Genomic DNA, 21,065 nt, shown 5'->3' with positions numbered 1-21,065 from the left:
CAGCTGCAGATTCTCAAGCAGAGTCTACTAGGCCAACGCAGCCATCTTCATTAGGCCCTTCCGACACCGGAGCAGAAGTAGACCCCGGTGCAGTGGAAACACCTTCGGTTGCAGAAGGTGTCTTCAGACCGACTGCACTCATTAAATCTTATGCTAAGCTTAAAACTCCTTTAAAACCAAAGAAGACTGTACATCAGTCTACAGTTCAAGGCTCCATGTCTAGAAACAGATGCTTAAGATGGCTGAAGATTTGATTACCCTAATCAGGGGTTCCCATCCCCCTCCTGATAAAAGACCAAGACAATAGGAGGATTATGCTTCCTCTGACCAGGTTTCAATTTCCTCAGATTCTTCTGAGGAACAGGATTACACTTTTCCACCTTATGAAGACTCTGATGCTGAAGACTCTATTCCCTCAGCATCTCCCCCTGAAGACTACTCCTTTGGGGAAACTTTACATACCATGAGGGAACATTTCCACTGGGAAGGCCAGGACTACTCTGATTCTAAGAAAAGGCTCCAAGAGTTCCTTTTACTACCCCAGCACAGACCTCTTGCTATACCTCCAGTTTTAGATATTGTGGATGATGTTTACTTGGAGTCTAGTCTAAATCCAGACTCTCTACCTCCTGCTCCAGCCAAACCAGACAGATACTACAAAGTACCTGACTCACACAAATTCCTTTATAAAAGCCCTGTGGCTGACCCAGAAACAATTTCCCAGGGTCCTAAGGGAGCTAAAGCTTCTATGGCTAAAAATCATGTGCCCTCTGAAAGGGATTCCAGAGCCCTAGATAGATGGGAAAGAAAATATACACCTCAGCAACTCTGGCTATGAGAGCATTAAATTGTCAGTTTCACATGCTGAAATATCAGCAATTCCTAATGTCTCAATTAAAACAAAAAATGAGCACACATACTGAACAGTCTGAATTCAAGGAAATGCAGTATCTGTTGCATGCAGCTGAACAGGTGGGCAAACATACTTTACAATGTGGATTTGATTCATTGGAAGCTTCCTGTAGAGCAGCAGTTACTGGCTCTGTCATACGTAGACATGCTTGGTTAAAAGAACCAACCCTTCCTGATCATGTTAAAGCAAAATTATTGGATGCACCTTTACAGCAGGATGTATTATTTGGTGTCAAAGCAGAAGAAGTTTTAAGGAAAATGGAGGATAAGGCAAAGTCTATGCAGACGGTCAAGGATTTTTGCAGGTACAACCCCCTCGTTTCAGCTGAAATTGGCCAACAAAAAACTGGTCCTTTCCAGCTTCTGACAGATCACAGAGGGGCAAATACAGATGCCCAAGGGGCAGATGTCAGTCATAAGGCCCTTACAAACCTCGCTAATGGGGTATTGCTACCCAGAAAGGAGGAGAAGACAATCCCCAAGCTAGCAGAAGACAAACACAATGACTCAATCCTCAAACTACCAAGCAAATCTCTCCTGGCAGCTCCCTTGGGAGGAAAATTAGCATTTTTTGAAGACAACTGGCATATCATCACAAAAGACAAATGGGTCCTAAACATTGTCTCTCAAGGATACAGATTCCATTTTCATACCTTACCAAGGATAAAAGGAATGCCAAACCTGCCACCAAATCAATGGGCAGAGGCACAAAAACAAATTACAGCTCTCATGGACATGAGAGCCATTCAGCAGGTACCTACACAGGAGCAAGGACAAGGATTTTACTCAAGACTCTTTCTAGTCCCAAGAAAGGACAAAGCATGGAGACTCATTCTGGATCTTTCAGTTCTGAACACCTATCTGGAAGTACCAAAATTCAAGATGCCAACACTACAGCAGCTTTTTCCCATGCTGGGCAAGAATGCTTGGCTAGTAACGTTGGACCTCAAGGAGGCATACCTGCATGTCCCTATCAGACAAAATTGCAGAAGATACCTCCGCTTCATTGCAGGTTCAACGCATTATCAATTCTCTGCACTGCCCTTTGGCTTATCTACTGCACCCAGGGTCTTCACAAAATGCCTGGCACCAGTAATTGCATACTGCAGACAAAGAGGAATTCAAATATACCCATACTTGGACGACTGCCTTATTCAAGCAGAAAGCAAGGACATTCTTTTAAAGCATCTGGCATTTGTCAAACACCTTCTAAGTTGCCTAGGGTACACAGTAAATGAAAAGAAATCAAAACTAGTGCCCTCACAAAACATAATATTCCTGGGTGCCAGCTTGAATACAACAGCCCAGATGGCTTATCTCATGCCAGACAAGCAACAACAGCTGACTCAATATTTCAAAATAATGGCAACAAAGACCCAACTCCCTGCAAGAAAAATTCTGCAGACCTTGGGATTCATGGCATCTTGCATACTACTACTACCATTTGCAAAACTGCATATGAGGAAATTACAATGGTACCTGAAAAACGTATGGACTCGGCACAGCCACAGCTTGGAAATAATGATACCACTCATTCCCTGCCTTCAACAGGAGTTTCTATGGTGGGCACAGGCATGTCACCTCAACAAGGGTCAGCCTTTCACCTTACCCACAGCCAGGCAAACTATGACAACAGATGCATCGGACTATGCTTGTGGAGCATACATGGCAGGACAGTGCATTCAGGGTAAATGGACTACAGATCAGAGGCATCTGCATATCAATTAAAAAGAAATGCTAGCAGTATAGAATGCCCTAACAGCTTTCAAGGACCTCTTACACCCAGGACAACTAATAATAAAGACGGACAATACCACAGTAATGTGGTATATAAACAAGCAAGGGGGCACACATTCCTACCCTCTATGCAGGCAAGCAATGACCTTGTGGAACACTGCACTGTCTTACCAGGTTCAATTACAAGCACAATTCCTGCCAGGAAAGAAAAACCCATTGGCAGACGACCTAAGCAGAAACATCATGTATCCACACAGAGTGGAAACTAGATCCACAAGTATTTGCAATGATAGCTCAAAAATGGGGATGCCCAGACATAGATCTGTTTGCAAGCCCCCAAAACTACCAACTTCAAAAATTTTGCACAAGGACATTCCATCCACAAGCTTGGAAAGTGGACGCCCTCTCATTCAGTTGGAAAACATTAACGGTGTATGCCTTTTCTCCACTGCCTCTTCTAGCAAAGGTACTGCTGAAAGTCAGATTAGACAGGCCACAAATTATACTCATTGCACCAGACTGACCACGCCAGCATTGGTATCCAATTCTGAGGAACATGACCCAGGGCCCACCATGGATTTTACTACAAATTCTTCACCTGCTCACCCAGCGAGACAATCCGATTCTACACAGCCAGCTCAAGACTTTAAACCTGGCTGCATGGCAAATTACCTAAACAACCAGCCAACACCTCTATCCAAAGCTGTTATGGATGTCATTCTGGAGGCCAGGAGGCCCAGCACCAGGAAAACCTATTCAAACAAATGGAAAAGATTTTGTGCCTGGAACCAGGCTAAAGGCCAAAATCCCCTTGATCCAAACATTCCTCAGATTCTACAATATTTAACTGAGATGTTGCACAAAGGACTTTCCTTTTCATCTATTAAGATCCACGCCTCAGCAATTTCAGCTCATTACAACACGGATCCTCCTTTATTCTCACATCCACTCCTAAGACAGTACCTCAGAGGGGCTAAGAATATAAGACCGCCAAGGAGAGCACCAACACCTACTTGGGATCTCAGCTTTGTTCTGGAAAAGCTTACACTGCCACCCTTTGATTCAGCTTTTTCAGCTGATTTAAAATTTCTTTCATGGAAAACTGCCATGCTACTAGCAATAACCTCAGCTAGAAGAGTCTCAGAGCTACAGGCAGTAATGGCAGTGGAGCCTTTCCTCATTTTTCATCAAGACAGAGTCTCTCTATGAACTAACCCTTCCTTTATGCCAAAGGTGGTATCCAGTGTGGCCCTAAACCAAACAATTCATTTGCCCACCTTTTTCCCAAATCCCCAGAACAAAGGAGAGACTCCTGCACTCTTTGGACATTCACAGGCAATTACATTACTACTTGGATAAAACTAAGGCTTTCAGAAAATCTGACCAGCTCTTTGTAGCCTATGCTACAGGATCACAAGGAAAAGCTTTCTCAAAACAGACCATTTCTAAATTGATAGGGCATTGCATACGTTTCTGCTACACGCATCATGGGAAACCGGTACCTGCAAACATTAGGTTCCACTCCACCAGGGCTATAGCTACATCAGCAGCCTTTCTCAGGGGAGTGCCAACAAAGGATATTCTGGAAGCTGCAACGTGGAGTTCAGTGCACACCTTCACCAAACACTATCACTTACCTCTATATTCTAAGACTAGAGCTGGTTTTGCCACTGCAGTTTTGCAGGGCCTACTAGCTTCTTCTAACCCTGTTTAACTCCACCTCCCATCCTTAGCTTTGGGATTCAACCCAAGTGTGATGACTGCAGCAGGGTAACACGATTAACATAGTACAGTTTTGTACCCACCATAAATGTAGATGTTCGAGTGTTCACCCTGCTGCAGTCCAGGTTACCCTCCCTCCATCTCCCCTGAACTAGCTGAACTTATCTATACCACTCTATCCTATACAACCTCTGTGGTGTATTTGCTTGTGCCTAAAGGTATTGTTTTATTTTTATCTAGCTATATATATATTTTGCCTACCTGTTGGCACCTGACATATGGGGCAAGAAAAACTGAAGAAAATGGTGTTGGATGCCTCTTATATACCCCTGGCGCATTGACGTCAGGGAAGAAGCGACAGCAACCGATGCCGGACCAAGACTTTGGAACTCGGGCCGACTGCGGGACCGCCTGACGGCAGGATAAGCCAAGTGTGATGACTGCAGCAGGGTGAACACTCGAACATCTACATTTATGGTAGGTACAAAACTGTACTTTACTGTTCTTATTGACAGTCTTATCTCTTGACAAGGATTTAGTGGTCATGGCAATTATTACATGTCCTTATAGTGCAATGGACATATATTTGTTACCAAGATCTGCATTAGGAAACCTAAATTAGACTTCTTGCAATTTTTTTCATTCATTTAACATCCCCAGGGGATTGCATCTGCTGTCTTATACCATGGCGATTGCAGGAACCCAGCTCTGCTGAAAGAGAACAGCTACTGCCCTGCTCATTTTTTTCAGTTGCTCAATTAGCACCATGTAACTCAGTGGCCATTCTTCAGGCCTAAATTTTGAATAATGTGCTGAAGAATTATCCTTTGTAGCATACTTTACACCTGTTTGCAAAGTATACCATTTTCACTGAATTATTTTTCTTTATGTCCCCAGAGTAGAAGTTGTGAGCACTGTATTGCCTGCAATGTTTAAGTTCTGCTTTGCTCAAGGGAGTTTAACAGAGTAGCTGACTGTGAACCTTGTGCCACATTTAACATAAAGACATTAGCAGTGAAAGCTTGAAACTTAGCCATTTCAAAAGAAAAGAAGACTTCATTTGATTTCTCCTTTCTGCTGTCTTCCTCCTTAGTATTCTGAATAACACAAGAAGTGCCTAGAGCATTTATAAAGTGAAGTTTATAACCTTTTTTTCAGATTTCTTACAGAAACAGGCATAGTTTTTTGAGAAATAAACACCTGATATCTCAAGAGAAGTAGCTGGTATGTAGACTATTCTAGCACTCCCAATCCAGTCCTCAGATTGATATCTACTGTCGGTATCTTATTCTTCTGGCATGTAGCTTCTTGAACAAGAGATTCCAGATGGACAAGTGGTGGTAGATCATGCCACTTCAGTCACCTAGATGATAGCTATAACTCATTAAACCTTAAAAATGTAGAGATGTCACCAAGCATTTCTCCAGGATCATCTTGGTGATACCTCCAGGCATTTAATATTACATTTTCATATTTACATTCAGAACTGCAAAACATGCAGTCAACTAGAAGATTTCTTCTTAAAGCTTGCATGGTAGGCATCACAACTGCATTGATATTGATCTCTGTATAATGTTGCTAAAGAAATTTGCTATTTATATTTTCATAATTTTAATATTTCTCAACAACCAAGTAGCACAGAAGTGCTAAGGAACATATGAAAACTGGAAGAACAAAATGCTGTTGACAGTGTATGTGTTGGTTGAGTGGTTACTGAGATATTGTAAGCTGTCTGCAAATCATTGCAAAAAAATTGTTGTTTTTATTGTAACTTTTAAAACCCCAGTTTTAGACCTACAGTCTAACAAATGTTATTATTGTAAAGAGTAGTTTGTCATTTACACTTGTTGTAAACAGTTATGGTTCAAGTGTTATGGAAATTTGTTTGAACTGCAAGGTTTTAAATTCAAAAGCCTCAGGATGCAACTATTGGAAGTTAGAGTACATACTTTCAGAGCTCCAGCAGAAGGAATGAATTGGATAGTGCCTACAAGATGGAGGGTGGCTGCATGATGGCATTAAAGGCTTTCTGCCACCATGGACTTCAGGGTAGTGTTGTTTGAGCTGGGTGAAATCCTGTGTCATCTTCCTAGCAAGCCAGTAGATCCAAATATGATCTCAACAGCTTCATTAACTGAGCTCCCTACAATTTTAATGCAGACATTTAGGGACTGGATGCTGGGAGGAAGAAGGTAATATGTGTGATGCTGTCTTGGCTGTTAGCTACAGTGAGCAGGTTTCAAATGTCTAGGTGCCCAGTATATGAGTATTCGTCATTCCAATGGCAGGGCCTTTCATGACTGCTGGGGACTGTTCATCATACTGATCACTATTACAGTACCATTCATAATGTGTAGAAATTAAATCACAGGCAGTAAAATCCACAATAAAAGTTGCAGGACCCAGAAACGGCATCTAGTCCAACTTTACTCACTAAAGAAACCACGGTTAGCGCTTTCATCTGTAATAAACAGTTTTATAGTTTGTGGTTGGTGTTTATAAATTTCAACAGTTTGTTTGCTTCTGGTCTGTGCAGCATGGCATCAGGAGCAGCTACTGGATCAAGCCCTTATTTACAGAACCAGATCTGGAAGGGCTTAACAGGTCAGTGCTTAATCTCACTGCACTGGTTCAATAAATGTCAGTGAGGCTGGATTCACTACAAGCAGGTGACAGTCAAATGAATGTTGTGAATGGAACTTCTGGTGGTTTGTATCCTATTTTAACAAATCAGCATAGAATAAAAAGACTGTTCTTGCTATGAATGCGAGTAGTGATTTAATGCAAGCGATTGAGTGCATGGACAACACTTGTGTGGTACCGGATAAGGTGAATTTGGCTACAGCAGAGATTTTCTTTTTGTGTGCAAATGCAACCAGATAGGAGAATAATAGTTTGTCCAACCTGCTAAATGAATTTGAATACAAATTGGGTAAAGTTCGTAAAATGAAGCTGGAGAATTAATAATTATTAGAGTCTGTTTGCTTGAAGGTAGTCCCAAAAGGACCTAGAATATGGAAATTTCCCACTGGGTTGGTTTCTGGCTCTGCATTTCACAAAGAATTGCTGCTACTGTTTGATAAACAGGGTTGTGAAGTCTTGGAATTAATGATGAAACATAACAACTTGGAAATTGATGTCCTGCTGAAGTATGTGAATATACTAAATAGCTGTGTTATGGAGCATATGGACTATTCTTTTCTTAAAGGTCAGTATGCCAAGGTTTTTCATGATGTGGATTGGCAGTGTTCTGTTGTTTTGGAAAGAAAGAGACGGAAGTGGGGGGGTTCATAAAACATATGATGAGTATCCACCTAACTAAGCTGGCTTTAGTAATAGCAATGATGAGCAGGATTTGTTGGAAACTGAGATTTCTGACCCCCCTTTGGGGGTACAATTACTGGCCCCAAAGAGGTCAGAGAGACTCAAGGGGAAGAATCAGCGACAACAGCAGAAACAGTCATGGCAGAACTATCGGTGGGGGCCCTGGAAGAAGAACAAGGGTCACCAGCAGGTATGGAATTAAATATGAGTATGAATGAGCTGTTTTTTGAGACCGAAATAGGACATTCATATCAGGTGGTAACCAACCCAGCAGGGGATTTCAAGGTATATAATTACAGTGGGCAAATGGTGAACGAGAATTTTGCAGAATTGTTGTCAAAAGGCATGTCTTTCGTTTTCACAAAAAGATCTAATTTGTCCAAGACTTTGGTGGACTTAAGACTGTTTACTAGGAAATTGAACCTGGCTCTGAAAGATAGGAATCAAGGTGCATCAGGCAAATTGCTTAAGAGTGCCCAGTATGTTTAATCCCCCCCCTCCCCCCCCGCATCCACTTTTGAACATCTATGAGAGAATGTGCGACTTAGACCTAAGATATGGCCTGGGTTATAGCAGACAAAGAGGTCCCCATGACATACAAGGGAAGGAGTTACAGGCCATTTAGGAGTCTAAAATCACAAGGTATCCAATTCATGAAACCGGATAAAGGGGGAGGGTTAGTTTTGATGGACAATGTTATTTACATCAGGAAACTGTATGACATCTTGTTCCAGGGTTCATATTCCCAGGTGTCAAAAATGAGGTGCATATGGCCTATAGTAGAATTTACTCTACTCTGTTTGACATGTTTATGCATGATCAAATTCTGAAGGAAGAATATGAGTATTTATGTATAAAAGAGGCTGTTATTGCAACAATATTTGGAGTCCCTAAGTTCCAGAAGGACATAGTTAATCCACCATTTTGTCCAGTTGTGGATGCCAGGAATTCCTTCACATCAGCTATTACAAAGTACTTGGACTTTAAGGTGAAACCAAATGTTCAAGCGGTGAAGCATCTGGTAAAAGATTCTTGACAATTTTTACAGACGTGTAATGATGTGGGGACAGTTACTCATGGCCTTTTTGTTGCTATTGACGTAAAAGATCTGTATTCGGTGATCCCACATGATGTGGGACTGGAATAGTTTGCAGAATTTTTACATTTTCACTCAGATTTGGATCAAGGTAAAATTAATTTGCTTTATGATCTTATGGAACTGGTTTTGTATAACAGCTACATATTTTTTAAAAAACATTTTTTCTGCAAACAAAAGGTGTGGCCCTGGATGCAGCTTGTGGGGTCATCTATGCCAACACAGTTATGACTACCTGGGAGGAGACATTTTTGTTTAACAGTAGCTTCAAAGAATCTTGGACCATGTACACTAGGTACCAGGATGACATTTTTCTCATATGGACAGGACACAGGAGACGATTTCGAGTTTCCAGGAATACATTAACAGCTGTACTGATTTTCTAAAATTTTCGTTTGAGGTGAATGATCAAGCCATTGTGTATCTGGATGTGACACTTAGAAAGGACACCAATGGGTGTTTGGTGTCTAAATATATATAGGAAGCCTGCATATTCAAATGTTTTTTTTTACATTTTGAAAGTTATCACCCTCTCCAGCAGAAAAAGGCAGTTTTAAAAGGACATTTGGTTCGAGCAGCACGAATTACATCATCATTTGAAGACTTTGTGGAAGAACTTTTTTTGTTAAAAATCCATATTTGTGGGACATGGATATCCTGACGCCTGTGTTGATTTATCCATAGATGGTCATGATAAAAAGACAGAACAATGTATATGTGCTTATGTTAAAGCCACAATTGACACCCCCAAGTGGACTGGGGGGAACATCATTTAATGGGGGGCCTGAAGTAATAACTCGAATAAGTGGAACTATTTCAGCTCTGATTGACAAGTACAAGAGTTCCTTTATGAGCACTTTTTCTTAGACCAAGCAGAGGTTAGAAGAATAATTATGAAAAATTGGGTAATTATTAGGGAAGATCATGAGTTGGCTAGCAAGTTAGGAGATAAGCCAACAAAAATATTCAGGAAAGATAAAAACGTAAAAGATTTCCTTGAAATGCCTGTTATTTCTTCAGACAATCAAGATTTTACCATGAAAAGATGCGGGTTTTGTAGCCCTTGCCTCTATATAAAATATACCCAGGCATTTGTTATTAATTGGAAGATGTATCAAATGCATGGTAATTATAATTGCAGTATAAAAAGAGTGGTGTATCCAGCCCTATGCGAGTCTTGCACAGTATTTTATGTGGGCAGGACGGAAAGGGCATTAAAAGATAATAGGATAAGGGAATGTGTGTATGCCATTTCTAAAGTACAACAAACAAATGCTTTGGCTAGGCACACTAAATACACATTATTTTAAATTTGTTGTTTTGGAGAAGTTGATTGAAAATCCCAGATGGTCCTTTGGGGTTGCATTGAGACAAAAAGGAATTGCTGTGGCAATTGAACTGTAATGCAAGTGTGAGTCCAGATCTGTTCAGCCAGTTTTAAAGCTTAAATCTTTTCAGAAATGAGTGCTCTCTCTCTCTCTATCTATCTATATATATATATATATATATATATGTATATGTATTTTTTTTTGTTAATTATTTTCTTTTGTTCCTACCGACCTGTCTTAACCATATATCTTGACATAAGTCAAACCTACAAATAGTACTAGCTATGTTCAAAGCCTAGGTTTTGTTGTCAAGATGTAACAGATTTGTATGTTCTTATGTATAGTACATTTTGTTTACTTTATATTTTTTTGATTATTGTAATGTATGCATGAAAATTTACTGTTACTCATGGAGCTTTTCTCCCCAGGCCTCTGCTAAAAAAGGACCTGCGTCCAGTCGGACTTTCCCGGTAAACAAATGTTAAATAAATAAAATAAATAAATAAAATTATTTTAATGGCTGTTTAGTTATTTTTCATTTTTTTTAAATATATTTTAAGTGGTTCTGTAACCCAGAATGATACCACAATACAAGGACAAAATGAGTGACTTCAACAACTGGCTAAACTTCTGGTGTCATTCTAAGGGGATCCAGTATCTGTTTGCCTGGGATGACATGACCGACAAACCACAATGCTTTGCCAGAGGTGGCCTGTACCTGTCGCCCTTGGGATTCTGGATACTGACTAAGGCTCTTGCCACCACTAAAGTGCCTTTTTTAGGCAAGATTCAAATGACAAATTCACCACCGTAACGGGTACAAGCAAGCAAAATCTGAGGGTAATACTACTCAGTGCTAAAAGTCTAAACCTCAAAATGCACTCACTCGAGGCACTCCTTAAAATGGAGAACATCGACATCTGTGCAGTGACAGAGACCTGGTTCAAGGCTCCAGAGAGCACCCCTGCATTACCAGGCTGTAATTCATACCACACCTTTTGGCCACCTAACTTGGACCGAAGCACTAAAGGTGGAGGTGTGTCAATATTCATTAAGGATATCCACACCTCCAGGCTAGTTGCTCAGCATAATGCATCTGAGATTATCCAAGTGCAACTAACTCTGGGCAAGACTGAAATGCAAATTGTAGCTTGCTACAGATCCCCCACCATGCTCCAGGATTCCAACTCCTCATTTCTTGATACACTGGAAAATACTAGGGTACAACCTAACACCCTAATAATAGGCGATTTCAACTACCCCACCATTAACTGGGAAAACTACTCATGTACCCAACCCTTGTGCTCAACTTTTTCTGGAATTCATAAATTATAATGCCTTGGATCAACTTATCCACACCCCCACCAGGGGCAGCAGTATCTTAGACCTGATCATTACCAACATGGGCAAACAGTGTTCCACACCAGAGATCAATCCCTTGTTGGTCAGATCCGATCACAAGCAAATCACCCTAGACATCCACATCCCAAAACCACCCCCCATTAGGGAAACCACCGTAAAAAATTTCTCCAAAGCCAACTTCTTGCTTCTTAAGACAGAAGTGGCAAACTTCACGACACCCATGCTGACGGACAGTAGAGATACGACTGCTGAATCCTATACAATTGCACTTTATAAGCACTTACACGAGTGCATGGATCATGCAATCCCTAACAGAACCAAGATGCTATCCTCCAAAAAAAGGAAGCCAGTCTGGTGGTCCCCTGCTATAAACAAATTCTACAACAGAAGAAAGAAACTGTTGCAAAAAAGAGTAAAATCCCATGATTGGAGGAACTCCATGGTCAGCATCAGTAAGAAGTTGAGATCCCTCATAAAATCCTCCAAAGCTAGTTATGAAAACAAAATCACCACCGATTCTAAAGACAACCACAAAGCATTCTATAGCTTTGAATCTTAATGGCAACACTCAGATCTGCTCTGAGTTACAGCACAATGGCACTAAATATACAGAACCAGCTGATATTGCCAACATCCTGGCAGATAGGTTCAGTGCTAACTTTACCCCTCCCTCATCCCCTAAAGGGCCCATCTCTATACCGGAAGAATGCAAAGTACCTGTAATCACAGCTACACAGGTAAAAAACACACTATCCAAAGCCAAGAATACAGCATCCATGGGACCTGAAAACATCCCAGGCATCGTTCTGCATGAACTACAGAATGAACTGGCACCCCACCTAAGTACCATGTTCAATCATAATCTCACTTCAGGCTTTGTGCCCACTGAATGGCGCACAGCAACGATTATCCCACTCCACAAAGGGGGAGCCACCATGGACCCCCAGGAACTACCGCCCCATTAGCTTGACGAGCCTGGTCTGCAAGGCTATGGAGCGCATCATCATGGAACTTATAAACAATGACATTGGTAATCTGCAAACTCTGGACCCTACCCAGTTCAGTTTGTAAAAGGCAGATCATGTCTCCTAAACCTGATAGACTTCTTTGAAGCGGTCACCAAAGCTGTAGATGAGGGTAAGGCGGTACACACAGCCTATCTAGATCTTGCCAAGGCTTTCAACACCATCCCCCACTCTGGAATTATAGACAAACTCACTAAACTAGGTATAAATCCCTATGTCACAAGATGGGTTGCCAACTGGCTCACTGACCAAACCCATATTGTGAAAGTAGCAGACTCTAAATCCAACTTCAGACCAGTGACAAGCGGAGTACCATGGGGTTCAGTCCTAAGTCCTTTCCTGTTTGGTATCTACTTCTCTGAAGTACAGGCTAACACAGAAGGTCTTTGACTTACAAAGTTCACAGATGACTGCAAACTAGGAGTCATAATTAAATCTCCTAACGATGTGGACATCCTACAAAAGGGCCTCACTGAGACAGATGCCTGGTGGTCAAAGCCATGGCCTCAAGCTCAATGCCAAAAAGTGCATTGTCATCCCTTTTGGTAAAAACTCTGTACCCATGAACTACCACATAGGCGGTAGTCTACTTAACACCGAAAGTGTGATAAGAGACCTTGGGACACAGGTGGACAGTAGTCTCTCCTTTGATAATCACATTGCTACAGTAGTCAGGAAATCCTTCTACGTGGCACACCTCATCACAAAATGTTTATCATCCAGGAAAAAAAAAGAGGTCATTGTTCCCCTCTACTCTTCACTCATTAGACCCATTATAGAGTACAATATCCCTTTTGGTATGTACCTCACAAGACATCTACAACAACTGGAAAGGCCACAGAAATACCTCACAAAGAGGATTACCGGCCTCAAACAGATGCCCTACTCAGACCGTCTCAAAAAACTCCATCTTTACTCTGTCGCATATCGTCTACTCAGAGGCGATCTCTGCCTAACATACAAATCTATGTCAAACCCAGAACTGTTGGATATGCTCCACGTAAAGAAATCCCAATTCCTCTGAGCTACACACTCTAGGGACCTAAACCTTGTCACCACAGTAAACAGAACATGCTGGAGGGATAGATTCCTGTCTCAGAGACTTCCCATACTCTGGAACAAACTACCTATCTATATCAAACAAAGCTCCTCATTAGCACTCTTCAAGAAAAATCTTGATGATTGGATGAGAGATAGAAAATTCACCCCGGGGATCACTTCTGTGGCTCTGCTTGATAGGCGCACAGGAAAATAATTTTCTTGGGAGGCAAAAGCCAGGGTACCGCTTGGCTAGGCTTATATAGGCCCTAGTGCCAATAGCCTAGTACCTACCTATGAACCTATTATGAGATGTATTATACAGTGCTTATAACTGTGTGTGGGCTCTTTAAATGGGATATATTGGAAGTCACATGATGGGATGCGTTTTAAATATGGTGGGCTATTCATGTGAATCTCATCTGATGAAGTATGTTTATTACAGACAAAAGCGCTAATTGTGGTTGGTTTATGAGAAAAGTTGAACTAGTTGCCATTTCTGGGTCCTGCAGCCTTTTATTATGGATTTTACAGTTTGTGGTTGGTGTATGTGAATTTCAGCATTAAATCACAGGCAGACATTTAACTGTCAGGCATAAATATTTGAGCATAAGACATTCCATGCATTGGACAAGCTTCTTCCCATGATTTTGTGTATCGGCAGAAATGTGTTTTATAAAGGGGAGAGCCATCTCCACCATCTTCAGTTCTTTTTTGTGAGACTAAGGTGGTTGCAAACAGGTGTGCTCACAGAACTTGAGAATTGTGCTGGCTGGCAGTTCAGCTCATTAAAGACAAGAAATTGGAGCTTGAAATATACTCTGCGTAATTATCAAACTGCACAACGGGCTTACTGCTAGCCATTAAGGCAGTGAGCTTTACCTTTTTGGCCTTGGTTTGATTTATTTTTTGTCTCCATTCATACCATTGCGTCTTCTGAGTAGGTCACCTATCTAGAGAGTGTTACTGGATCAACCTTGAAAAGAAGCAGTTTTACTTGACATAGAGCTACACACATGGTTTGACTACTTTTTCTTAGTTACTGTTACTGAATGACAAACTATTTTTTTTTTTTTGCATATGTATTTTTTCATCTTCCGCTGTTCACTTTCCAGTTCCCAAAGCCTCATTTTCTCATTTGACCTTTTTATTCCTCCACCTCACCCAACTGTTTTAGCACCCCATGTCATACTTTTCTTTTGGGGGGGTAAGCTTCCTTTCCAAGGGTTATTCCTTATTTCAGCCAGTTTTAGAGGGCAGGAATCAGGAAACTGACAAGCTGTCATTCATTGTTCGTTATATTTTCCTGCTTTCCCTACTACCTGATGGCTCAACACTGTGTAATGCTGGGATTTGGATGTCTGTTTCCATGCAGTCAGCATGGCTGTAGTGTGTATGCACTGCTTGGCATGCCAAAGCCCTGTCCTCATAATTTGTGTATGAGCCAGTGCCTGACATCCAGCAAGTGATACTTGTGCACAAAGGCCTTGCAGACATTTTTGGCATGATGTTACTGGCCACACACTGCCATCCCTTGTGACTAGCCCACCAATGCCTTTGCCTGCTGATTGACCATGGGTTCACAGGAATGCAGTCAAGGGGCTTCATTCTTTGTCGCAGCATCTACTATAGTACATACCAGTCTTAATGTCTTCTATATAAACAACCACTGAAAACCTCTATAATTTGACTAGAGAAAACAGAGAATGAGTATAGTGAGATGAAGTGTAGCAGATTATTGTCTTGTAGTTACAGAGTGCTGACATAAGTAGTGGGAAATTATTGGCTTTGTAGTAGTAACAGTGTGTTCAGATAAATAATAGTAGATTATTGGCTTGTTGTAGTTGTCAGAGTGCGATAATAACATTAGCATCAGACTGTTGATTCATTATAGTTTGCTATGTATCTAGCTTTACAAAGCTTTGCAAGCTTTGGCAAGCATATGTTAGACATTACAGTATTCCTTTAAAGAAGATTACATTGTTTTAAAACTTGGTATTTGATTTTGTTCATATTTGGAAGCATCTACAGCTTAAAACAATTTTGTATTAAAATAAAATATAAATTACATTTTAATATTTTTTCTTTTGACAGATTTCATCAGACAGAGACGTGCAGGACTAAATGAATTTATTCAGAGGATAGTTACAGATTCTCAGTTATGTAAATTGTAAGTGTGCTTCTTAAATGTAATTGTTGAGTGCTGTTAATGTTCTGATTTTTGAACAGAAATTTGTGTGACAAAAAAAACTGAACGTTTCACAGTAACTGCACAATGTAGTGGTCAGCAGATCTTGAATGTTAACTTGTCCAAAAGCAGTTTTATGCAGGAGGGAAAACTCCATTGCCTCATGGGATATTCCACACACACACACACACACACACACACACACACACACACACACACACACACACACACAAACACATTTACATCCCCTCCATTCATTTTCTGAGTATTTCTTTAGGACATCTGTAAAATACTGTCTTTGTAGGGAAAGTTTAGTTAGGTCATGTCTGGGGCACTACATCCATTTTTAGATTGCTTAACTTTTAAATCTAAATTTAAACGTACTTATGAGTTTCTGCATATATAATTGTAAGATGTTCTTTTTTAATTTTGATTTACGTTTGGTGCACAATTTTGGTGAATATAAAACAGCAGGCATTCAAATATGCTTAATTAAAAAAATAACAATAAGTACTTAGCATAATCTCCTTCACTTCCAAAGTAGCCATTAGTTGGAGACAAGGCAAATCTTTTATTTATTTATTTATTATTTATAGAAATCAGGCATCTTCCATTCTTATTTGACCTCTGAACACAGGGATATTCAGAAATAGTTTTTATAACTGTCATTCCATCAAGTAGTGTGACTAGATAATACCGCTAAAGTTAATATTTTTGCACTTGGTTACAAAAATATTTAGTATAGAGACATATCTAGCCATGTTCTTTAACACTAGTAAAGTTTAGAAAAGCACAAAGAAATGCTGAACAGTGCTTCACACAGAACTACTCCTTTTCGAATAGTCCCCTGAATGTGTCTGTTTCAGAAGAGGCTTTAAGTCCCCAGAAAATCTTCACAGTTAAAAACTTATTCACAGAAGCAGCAGCTGTGTGCCTTTGGATGTCAGTTTATAGTAGAGTAGCCTTGGTCCCAAAGTGCTAGGTTGAACTTGCACGATCCGTTCAAATCCATTTCAGCAGTAAGACTGGTCAGCACAGACAGCAGTCATTTCAGCATCCCTAGAGCTCTCCTGAGTTCAGACATCTTCCCCTACTCCTATAATGCACCATGCTTCCCCATCTCTCAATATCTCATTTGTCACAGCTCAGACATCATTGCATGGCATTCCTAAGCTTGAGAATGTTAGCCTTTTCAAACTTCTGGGTAGATAAGTACTGCTTTTCTCCATTTCGTTTGCATGTAGGTTAGGCCAGGTTAGGGTGGGAGTTGTATATTTCTTCAGTGTAGTAGATTTGTTCCAGAGTCTGCTGTCCTTTTCTGCTCTTGTCTGTATGAGCCGTGTGGCTTAGGCATGTTAATGTGGCTATAGGATTAATAGCTTGGCTACTCCATTAGCGTTTCACAATGGTAGCATTAACTGGTACAGTAGACAAGTACAGGTCAGAGAAACTCAAAAGATTTAAGAAATGTGCCAGATATGGTAACAGGGTTCACCCCAGGATACACACAAACTTTGAGTTGTGTGCCTTGGAGTGGAATGTATAGATCTCAAATGCAACATCTGTTAAAATTATGTCTTCAGAGTACCATACGAGTGCCAAATTAAGTTAATTCCTGACCCAGGGAAGAGGACTGCAAACATGAGGAAGACAGGGTGACTAGGGATTTTGCTATACACTCCCCCAATTCGTACGTTTATTAGGAAGATCTCCTCAGCCAAGTCAAATCAAAGATTCAGCCTTGTGCCAGAGCAGATTTTAACCTCAGGAGTTTTGCATTTAAAGATCACTGTCCTGCCAAAGCCTACTTCCAGGAGAAGACCGAGTAGCTTGTTTATAGAAAGGGAGTTTTTCAGGTATTTGCAGTTAAGGTCTTCTTCCTCCTTGCCTGTACAATTAGTGAGGTCTGTCAGTATCCCCCCTGTTTACCTTGACTGGACAAGGAAGAAGAAGGCATTAGTGAAGGCTCAAATTGGGACTGGCATCCTGTCTTCTTCCTCTTTATGTAGGTCAGCTAAAGTAGGACTGAACTGTGCTTTCTTTGGTCCCTATTATGGCAGCAGATGTATCAAAGCCAACTGATGATGCATGTGTTAGTACTGAAACTGTGCCTTAACCTGTTGGGCTTCAAATTCACCTGGAAAATATCAGTGTCAGATGTTACGGTATAAGTTGCAGGGGGACAGGAGACAGTATCTCCACAGGAATGTGCATCCACTTTGGCTGCTGCAGAGGCTGTCCCTCAGTTGGGTATGTTGATCCTTTCATCCTTATTCCAGAGGGACCAAGGGATGGAAAGCCACAGTCGGTTCCAAATGTCTGTAACAGAGTCCTCTCTGGTATACTCAAGAACAAGTCCAAATGGACTAAGAAAGAGGAAATGTAGAATTTGTATTCCTGACAGAGTTCTCCATCCTGGATATATTTCTGGACACATGTAAGGCTTCTCCTTAGTCATTTCGTAGTAAGTCAAAATTTAGGGAGATACTTTAACTAGTGCGTCGGTGAAGGTTATGACCAGTTGTCCCAGCTTTCCCTTAGGAAGAGATTTTACAGGATGCTTACTTTCTTGTGTCATCTAATTCTTGTGTGGCCCCTCCTGCTGGTAGAATGGTTGTACTGTTAGCAGGTAGGGCATGGCAAAAAATAGATATGATATAGCCTCGTCCTAGCAGACTGGATAAGGTCATCTGTTTCCCCAAGGAAAGAAAGCCTTGGAGCAGTGCTCTTTTGCCTGACTCTACAATGGTGCAAGCAGGTTTAAAGAAACAACACTCAGAAGAGTGCTGTAATCCATCCCACAGATTAGGATGACTGGGCTGCATCCCTTCTGAAACTTGTTTATGCTGCAGGTACATTATTGATGTGATTGTTGACTTTGCAGAATCATATAACATATTTTTAACTCAATCTTGCTGAATGTGCAGTAGATACACTGGAAAAGTTGCCTAACAGTAGTCTCAAAAGAAAACTGAAATCACAAGCATCACAAATAGCACTAGGCTAAGTGTATCCATGCTCAGAGTAAGACGGATTCATAATGCGACTGATGGAGCAGCAAGGGGCATAGTGATACATTACCATGCCTTGTTCAAACAGTGTAATTCTGCAAGACAGCTTTAAAGTGTTCTTTGTTTGGACCACAAGTGAAAAACAAGCTGTAGGAGAGCTAGCAGGAAGGCAAGCTGGCTCACAGCTTTAGATGTTAACTTCTCCACTTCTTAGTGGATTGTGGTTCACAAAAGTAGCCGTATGGGCCATACTTGGACAGAAACATCTATATGCATACAATTCTCCCAAATGGAGATCATCCCAGATGTAGAGAGCATCCACAAAACTAGGGTATGTCCTTCCAAGATCACTGTTGCAATATTATTGACAGAATGGATATCCTGCAATATCATGACAAGGATAGCTGTACATCTGGTAAGCATACCAAAGCTTGGATGCCTTCCTGTCGTACTGTACCTGTGATGTATGAACTAAGCCCAAAGGTGGGGGGCACATAAGAGATGTATGGGAGCAAATTACCTCAGAATTTCCTTGTCGCCAGTCCAAATGCAGAACTTTACTTTGTCTTTGGTCTGTGAGATGTATGATTTATACAGCTTCCTGAGCATTGGGCAGATATGTACCCAGCTGGGGACCCTTCCTCTTTTCATCTTTGCTTCTTACTTTATTGTACATGTGATTGAAAAGGGGAAAAGGTGTCTGTGGGAGGTACATTTCTGTAGGGATCAACATTTGAAGCGTCTCAATTTTTTTTTTTTGCGTAGGAGCAAAGCATAATTACAAAGACTGTGCTGTCTGTTAGTCATTTGTCCTTAAGACCTTTCATAGTCATCTCTTTTCCTTAACAATATATTTAGAAAGGCAAACAGCTTGTGTTTTTCACAGTGTTTTCTGAGACTTTTCATCCCAATATCCAGGTGTTAGTAAAAAAGAAGCCTTAGAAGGGTAAACATGAGGCTTCTGCTGTTCAGCCTGACCTGGATGTCTCTGTTGTACCTCTTGAGGAGTCCTTAGGCCGTCCAGTTCCTTTGTCTTCTACCTATATTGGGACCCCCTTTGGAGACAGATATGAGGCAGCCCACTCACATCTGTTGTGGCTGATCAAATACCTACTTCACATGAGAGGGAGAACCTCTGCTGGTTACCTCTGAGAAACCGGAAAGTGTTCCTCAGAGTTTAGTAAGGAAGGAAGTACCCAGCCTGATAATAGTCCTTCAGGGCTCTGAGCCACTGTGTTTAGTTCAGCCAGCCATCCCATTGAAGAATAAAAGCAAAAGAAAAGCTAAACATACTTCTCTTCAGACAATAAAGGATTCTTAGAAGGAATGGCAAGACTTTACACAGGGGCTTTTTAAAGCCATTGTGTCAGTCAATACTCTCAATACTTTCAGGCTGCTTCTGCTGCTCTTCCCCCCTTGTCTCGAGTGATGGGTGACTCACAGAGCCTTTTTCTATATTTATAGAAAAACATTTACTTCCTATTTTGAATAAAAACAAATATGTGCTACGGGACACCAACACTTTTTGCAGGAATTATATCTGTTTTTTCATGAAAATACCATCAATGAAAATTTTTACTTTGTAACCATGGACGTTAGGTCCCTATTCACAGTAATACATAACAAGACAGGAGAAGTCTTCTTAAAGGAATATTTGGTCTCTGATGGGGAATTAAGTAATGATAAGATCTATTTATTGAGTAAATTCATTGAAATTAACAATAATGTCTTTGTCTTTAAGGACCAGTACTTTCTACAACTTGATGGCGTAGCTATGGGCACCGTGTGTGCCAATAGCTATGCCAACATATTTATGGCTAAATGGGAATATCAATGCATTTTTGCCAACAGTGAATATAACATATTTATCCCTTTTTATCGCCGTTTTGTGGATGACTTGTTTTTCATCTGGACTGTTGATATAGAAACACTCAGTAGGTTTTCTGAGTATATACAGAACCTTAGCACTTATTTAAACTTTGATATATGGCAGTAGCAAGCCATGAAATACATTTCTTAGATGCTTGCATTAAGAAGCAAACAGGTGGACACATCACTACTACCATACATAGAAAATATTGCTATAGAATTAAGTTGCCACACAGGAACAGCATGCACTCCTCACATATTTTTTCTAACATTGTAAGGGACCAAACCATCAGAGCCTTCAGACTAAATGTTTTGGATGAAGGTTTCCAGGATGAATTGCAGAAGTTGCATACCAACTTTGTTAGCAGGGGTTATAATAGTGAGTGTATCAGACAGACTGGCAATGATGTATGCATAATGAGAAAAGATTCAGCCAACCCCTGTTATTCTTCA

General features: G+C 40.7%; 1 protein-coding gene across 2 annotated transcripts in view; it reads left to right on the top strand.

Moving 5' to 3' along the window:
* Positions 1-21,065, top strand: part of SGK3 (serum/glucocorticoid regulated kinase family member 3) — a 3,149,190-nt gene that overhangs the window by 1,056,292 nt on the left and 2,071,833 nt on the right. For both annotated transcript variants that reach the window (XM_044067369.1, XM_044067370.1), the window contains exon 6: positions 15,639-15,714. In XM_044067369.1, the coding sequence (XP_043923304.1) occupies positions 15,639-15,714 (76 nt within the window). The remainder of the gene's footprint in view (positions 1-15,638; positions 15,715-21,065) is intronic.

The sequence above is a fragment of the Protopterus annectens genome, chromosome 3.part1 (assembly GCF_019279795.1).
Source record: "Protopterus annectens isolate FY-2018-M chromosome 3.part1, PAN1.0, whole genome shotgun sequence".
Classification (NCBI taxonomy): domain Eukaryota; kingdom Metazoa; phylum Chordata; order Ceratodontiformes; family Protopteridae; genus Protopterus; species Protopterus annectens.
Note: the sequence above shows the minus strand (reverse complement) of the source record. Positions and strands in the feature narration are given on the sequence as shown.